Source organism: Leptopilina heterotoma, unplaced genomic scaffold (genome assembly GCF_015476425.1).
Source record: "Leptopilina heterotoma isolate Lh14 unplaced genomic scaffold, ASM1547642v1 Lhet_302, whole genome shotgun sequence".
In the NCBI taxonomy this organism is placed as follows: Eukaryota; Metazoa; Arthropoda; class Insecta; order Hymenoptera; family Figitidae; genus Leptopilina; species Leptopilina heterotoma.
The window spans coordinates 11371-18045 of NW_025111005.1; the positions used below are offsets into that span (position 1 = coordinate 11371).

Sequence of the window (6675 nt, forward strand, 5' to 3'; positions counted from 1 at the left end):
TACAATTTAAACATTAGCAAATACTTTTTATTTTAATTTGCAATCAATCATTTCTTACTTTATTTATTAGTTAGTTGATAAGAGGGTTTAAATATTTAACAAATGTATTTTTAGCTTAAAAACTCAGATTTGATGCAGGTCCCCAAACTATGCATCTATCTTTTTAATACAATTTAAACATTACAAAATACTTTTTAGCTAAATTGCAATTTATAAAATTTCTTACTTTGTTTATAAGCTAGTTTATAGCTTCTCTTTTAATAAAAGATACAACGAAACTTTTCTCTTTTGTATATTTACTGCGCATGTCTTGTTTTAGATATGTCAACTGATCTCGTTTGCAAAGAGTCCGATGATGTGCGCATCTCTTTTTCTCAATCAGCATTACTGCGCATGTATTGGTTGCATATTCATTAACTGCGCATGAGTCTGTTTCAAGTAAAGAAGCAACGCAACTTTTCTGTTTTGTATATTTACTGCGCATGTCTTGCTTCAAATATGTCTGCTGATCACGTTTGCAAAAGAGTCCAATGAAGTGCGCATCTCTTTTTCTCAATCAGCATTACTGCGCATGTATTGGTTGCATATTCATTAACTGCGCATGAGTCTGTTTCAAGTAAAGAAGCAACGCAACTTTTCTGTTTTGTATATTTACTGCGCATGTCTTGCTTAAAATATGTCTGCTGATCACGTTTGCAAAAGAGTCCGATGAAGTGCGCATCTCTTTTTCTCAATCAGCATTACTGCGCATGTATTGGTTGCATATTCATTAACTGCGCATGAAGTGCGCATCTCATTTTCCCCTTTTACTATTATTGCGCATGTATTAGTACCAGAATTATGTACTGCGCATGTGTCTGTTTAAATGAGAAAAACAGCGCAAATTTGTTACTTTTTTATAAATACTGCGCACGTCTTGTGTCACATATGTCTACTGATCACGTTTGCGAAACATTCAGATGAAGTGCGCATCTTCTTTTGTCCATTTAGTCTTACTGCGCATGTATTGGTTTCAGATTCATCTACTGCGCATGTATCTAGTTTAATTTAAGAAACGGCGCAACTTTTCTCTTTCGTATAATTACTGCCCATGTCTGATTTTAGATATGTCTTCTGATCACGTTTGCGAAACAGTCAGGTGAAGTGCGCATATCTAATTTCTAACTTTGGATTACTGCGCATGTATTAGATTTATCTACTGTGCAAGATATATATTAATTAAATAAAGTGCGCAATTGTTTCTTTTATGTGTCTTCACTGCGCATTTATAGGTTACAGATTTTTCTACTGCGCATGTATATATAAAATGTGTTAAAGTTACTCTCATTTAGCTGTACTGCGCAATTTTTTTTATTATAAATTTATTTAATATTGTAAAGACATGTACAATGTTAAAAAGTAATATTTACTTAAATTTTTTTCAAAGTATATTTTGAGGACTCTCTAACGAAATCCATATTTGTTCTAATTTCGACATCGACCTGCCATCTCTTAGTCCTTCAAGAACTTTTAAGTCCTCAAAATATACAATTTCACCAAAATCCCTAAAATGTCCTCAAACTATGCGATGTACTAAGTGATAGTTTGGGGACGTCCCCAAAGAATCAAAATGTCCCCAAAACATGCGTTCGTTTCACGAAATGGTCTCAAAATATGCGATCGACATATATATATATCTATATATATATATATATATATATATATATATATATATATATATATATATATATATATATATATATATATATATATATATATATATATATATATATATCTATATTACAAAAAGATATCGCCGCCGCTGTTTCAAGATTCTGTAAGGGCGCCCTATCCCAAAGGGGCCGTCAAAACTTATGTCAAAATTGACCTATTTTTTGACCTACAGGTCAAAAAGAGAATAAATAACGGCCTCACATTACGTCAAAATCTATGTCTAATTTGACATATTTTTTTACCTGTAGGTCAAAAAGAGGATAAATAAAGGCCTCACATTACGTTAATATAGGTCAATTTTGAGGGCAGTTTTGACCTAGGCGTCAAAATTTGACAAAGAATTTCCGCTACCCTCAAAATATAGATCAATTTTGAGGGCAGTTTTGACCTAGACGTCAAAATTTGACAAACAGTTTCCGCTACCCTCAAAATTTAGGTCAATTTGAAAGGCAATTTTGACCTACCCATCAAAAATTGACAAACAATTTCCACTACCCTCAAAATTTAGGTCAATTTTGAGGGCAGTTTTGACCCAGACGTCAAAATTTGACAAAGAAGTTTGAGCGTGCAATGTTTGGGCTTATGAATGCACCATTTTATTTCGCAAAGTTGATGAAAACCATCAATGCGCACAAAGTTTGACAATTCCACGGTTTGGCGAGTTACTTTCGAAGATTTGTTCCTAATTTTTCGCGAATAATGTCACCCATTATGGGGTTATGTAAAGAAAATGTTGAATTTAGATGAGACGAAAATCAAGAAAAATCTTTCAATGAAATTAAAAATCTTATTGGATCAAAACCTTGCTTAGCGTATTTTAATCCGAAAGCAGAACGAATTGAATTGCACACGGATGTACAAGCTCTTGGATTGGGTGCATTATTGTTGCAATCGGACAAAGAAAACGTTTTACATGTAGTCTATGCTTCAAGTCGTCGAACCTCCGACGTTGAAAAAAACTACCACTCGAGTAAGTTGGAGTTATTGGCCATAGTTTGGGCAGTCCAACGATTGCGACATTTTTTGATTTTATTAAAATTTAATATAATTACAGACTGTCAAGCACTTGTCTACGTTAACTCATTGAAAACTCGAAACCCACAAATTGTTCGATGGTTGAATGATCTCTCAGAATTTAATTTTGAAATACATCATCGAAAAGGCGACAAAATAAGACACGTTGACGCGCTGTCACACAGTGGGCCAGATTGCAAAAAACCTGGCCAAAACCCCTAGATGTGTTTAAAAGTGGATGAAATTTCTTACTCGGGGGTTTTTGGGGTCGCTGATTACGAATCTGAACTTGGTTTTTCAAAATTCAAAATGGCGTATCCAATATGGCGGACGACTTTTTCAAAAATTGTTCCAACTGACCTGAAATTTCTTACTCGGGGGTTTTTGGGGTCGCTGATTACGAATATGACGTTAGTTTTTAAAAATTCAAAATGGCGTCTCCAATATGGCGGACTACTTATATAAAAGTCAATGCAATTGCTTTGAAACTTGTTACTCGGGAGTTTTGGGGTCGTTGATTACGAATTTGAAGTCAGATTTTAAAAATGGAAAGTGGTGGATTAAATATGGCTGACAAATTTTCTAAAATTCAATTTAATTTTTCTAAAACTCGTTACTCTGAATTTCGGGATCGTTGATTACGAATCTAAAATCATTTTTAAGAAATTAAGAATAATAGTTATAATATTGCGACGAATTTTAAAAATATTTTTTATTCGTATATAATTTGGTGTCCACAAGTTCTTATACTGGTGCCATTGATCTAGATTAGTTTTAAGATATAATTGAAACATATTTACAGAAGTTTAAAACACATTAATTGTTAAAAAAATAACTAAAACTTGAATTTATTTGTATATAACATATTATCTTGTTCCCCGTTAAATGATAAGCCCAGACAATACCTTAAAAATTAAAATCTTCATCATCAGTCGATTCTGAATCACTAACTTCAGGTGATGAAAGAGTAAAGACATTGTCAGACATGTTGTCGGTTGATGATATCAATAACTTGAGTGTTTCAGGAGACAATTCTTTGATTTTTTTGTGTGGCAATTTTCTCAGACTTGTGATAAATGGGTCAGATGATACTAATAATCTCAAAAATACGTCTTCCATTGTTTTTGTTCTGCTGAATTTTCTAGAAAAGTCTTGTCGAAACCGTTTAATGTATTTGTTTGTCGATTCCTGGGCATCTTCTGCCATTTGTCCAATTGGCAATATAGATGAATTTATTATGTCGGCTCCATGAATTAAAATTTTATGGAGTGTTGTTGCCATGTAGCACCATGGATAAAGCTGCACAAAAAGACGAGCAGTATCCCTACTGTATTCTTGAAAGTTCAATATATTCACGTCAAATCCACTGGAAATTGCTTGCAGTATAACATGAAACCTGTGAATTAGGTTTTCATCAATTCCTGTTATTGAAGCAGAAATACTTGAGTTCTTAAAAAATCTTCGAACAGTATTTCCGTCGTTCGAACTGCCACATCCAGGTTTCGGTTGATCAACAATAAGCCCTAACTGTAATTTGAAATCCTCTTTTATCTTCTTTGAACGAATAGCTACACTTTCTTTGTCTTTTGCACTGGTTACTCGCCATTTTTTAACTTCAAGTTTGTAAGATAAATGTAAGAGGCACTCAAAAAATCGTATCCACGCGTGTAGTGTAGACAAACCAAAACATAAAAAGTCTTGTTTAAGGGGGTATTCTGGTGTTCGGCCCTGTTTTGGAAGGTTATTTCAAAATTTTTTTTTAATACAACATAAAATATAATCCGATTAAATACTTTTCTAACTTTTCATTTATGTTAACAACTGTTGAAAAAAATTTTTTTTTAATACTTTTATTAAATTTTTTATTAAGTATTAAACAATTAATTTAACAATAAAATATTTATATACGTGGCCTGCGGTGATGATGACATCCGATGACGTCATCTGAAACAAAAAAATCAAATTGATTATTGTTCTATATGCCGGTGGCTATGGCCCGTACTAGAATGAAACATTTTTGTTAAAAAATAACAAAATGGCGGACTTATAAACAAAAAGGTTCGAAAATATTCTGTTTTTTATTGACAAAAAGTTAAAAATAAAACAAAGTTGTTATTAAAAGTACGTGATTCTAGTACGGGCCATAGCCATGGTTGTGTAGAATAAGCTGTAAAAAAATTAGAGCAATCGGACGGATAGATTTTTTTTAATTACCACCGCAGCTATAAAAAATGTCATTTCGAAAAAAACGCGTTTAAAGTTAAACAATAGTAATTAATTAATTAATTTATAGTTGATTAATCAACTATAAACCATTTTCAAAAATGGTTAAATTCGCTTGAAACTCGTTACTCGGGGGTTTTCGAGGTCGCTGGTTACGAATCCGGTGTTAGTTTTTAAAAATTTAAAATGGCGGATCAAATATGGCGGACGAAAAAATTTAAAAATTATTAGATTCACCTAAAACTCGTTACTCGGGGGTATTCGGGGTCGCTGGTTACGAATCTGGTGTTATTTTTTAAAAATTCAAAATGGCGGATCCAATATGGCGGACGAAAAAATTTAAAAATCATTAGATTCACCTAAAGCTTGTTACTCGGGGGTTTTCGAGGTCGCTGGTTACGAATCCGGTGTTAGTTTTTAAAAATTTAAAATGGCGGATCAAATATGGCGGACGAAAAAATTTAAAAATTATTAGATTCACCTAAAACTCGTTACTCGGGGGTATTCGGGGTCGCTGGTTACGAATTAAATGTTAGTTTTGAAATATTTAAAATGGCGGATCCAATATGGCGGACACTTTTGAGAAATTCATCGGATTTACATGAAACTCGTTACTCGGGGGTTTTGGAGATCGCTGATTACGAATCCGGTGTTAGTTTTAAAAAATTCAAAATGGCGGACGAAAATTTCAGTTTTGAAATTTAAAATAGAAATTTTGGTTGTAGTTTTTTTTTTAATTTATACTTACATTAATCGGCAATCCCTGGTGCGTAAAGCAGGCCTTCAGTTTCTTCATAGGCATCATTTTCAGCGACTCTATCCGCTCTTCGCGAAGACCTGGCCTGTTTCGATGTTTCGGATGCTTTTTTTTCTGCCCTCCTAATTCTTAACTCGTTGTACTTTTTAGCGTAATTCATACCATTCGTGCCGATTTGGACACCCATAACCTCCATAATTTTTAAGATAGGCATAAATCCCTCATTGAATGTGCATGCTGCTGTTAGTGTTGCGATTTCTAATGTTTTTTTTCCAACGAAAATATGCTTCGGAGCCATATTCCAAACGCAGCTGTTAAAGCTTTCGTTGTTATTCTGTGTATTTTTTCCTAAGCATCTTTCCAACAGATCATTCGACGATAATTCTTCGTAAATTGGCTTTAAAATTTTCGCTATATCTTCATCAAATGCGGGTGGATGTGAAAAAGTATCTTGTTGATTCTGAGCTTTGAGTTTCTGATATTCGCACCACGAAGTCAATCCCTCTGGACAGTAAAAGTGTTGCGGTTTTTTGTCTGTGGAGGTTAGGTGGTAGTACGTTGCCCATACAGCTTTCTTCATTTCTTCAAGAGATTCCGAGTTTCTTAAAATTGCTAGTCCATAATATGTGCTGAGCTTTATCATTACTTTATTAGTCAAGGAGAGAGTTTTAATTTTTACAGCACCGCTATTAGCCGATGAATTTCTTTTTGTTTTACGCCTTTTCGGTGCACGTTCGAGTTCTTGTCTTTTAGATTTCTTATTTTCGGCTTCTTCGAGTTGTTTCTTTGCTTTCAAATACTGCGTTAGTGATTTTTTGCCGTCTTTAACACGTCTGTATATACGTTTTTTAACGTGTAATACACATTCTTTTTTTTCAACTACAGGTTTGCCGTCATAAGGATCAGCTTGCAATAGATTTGTAAATGTTTTTGAATCACCATCGCCAATGAATTGCTTATATTTCACA

At 33.6% G+C, this 6675-nt stretch overlaps 1 protein-coding gene across 1 annotated transcript; it reads right to left on the reverse strand.

Moving 5' to 3' along the window:
* Window positions 1-4615: 4615 nt before the first annotated feature.
* Window positions 4616-6430, reverse strand: LOC122504522. The gene is made up of 2 exons (XM_043615675.1): window positions 5699-6430; window positions 4616-4671 (listed from the first exon to the last, which is right to left on the reverse strand). Exon 1 carries the CDS (start codon window positions 6348-6350, stop codon window positions 5700-5702), a length of 651 nt encoding a protein of 216 aa, XP_043471610.1. The 5' UTR covers window positions 6351-6430; the 3' UTR covers window positions 4616-4671; window position 5699.
* Between the last annotated feature and the right edge of the window lie 245 nt (window positions 6431-6675).

Excerpts from the sequence above, each read along its gene's own strand:
- LOC122504522 (XM_043615675.1), bottom strand. The coding sequence starts at position 6,350 with ATGATAAAGCTCAGCACATATTATGGACTAGCAATTTTAAGAAACTCG.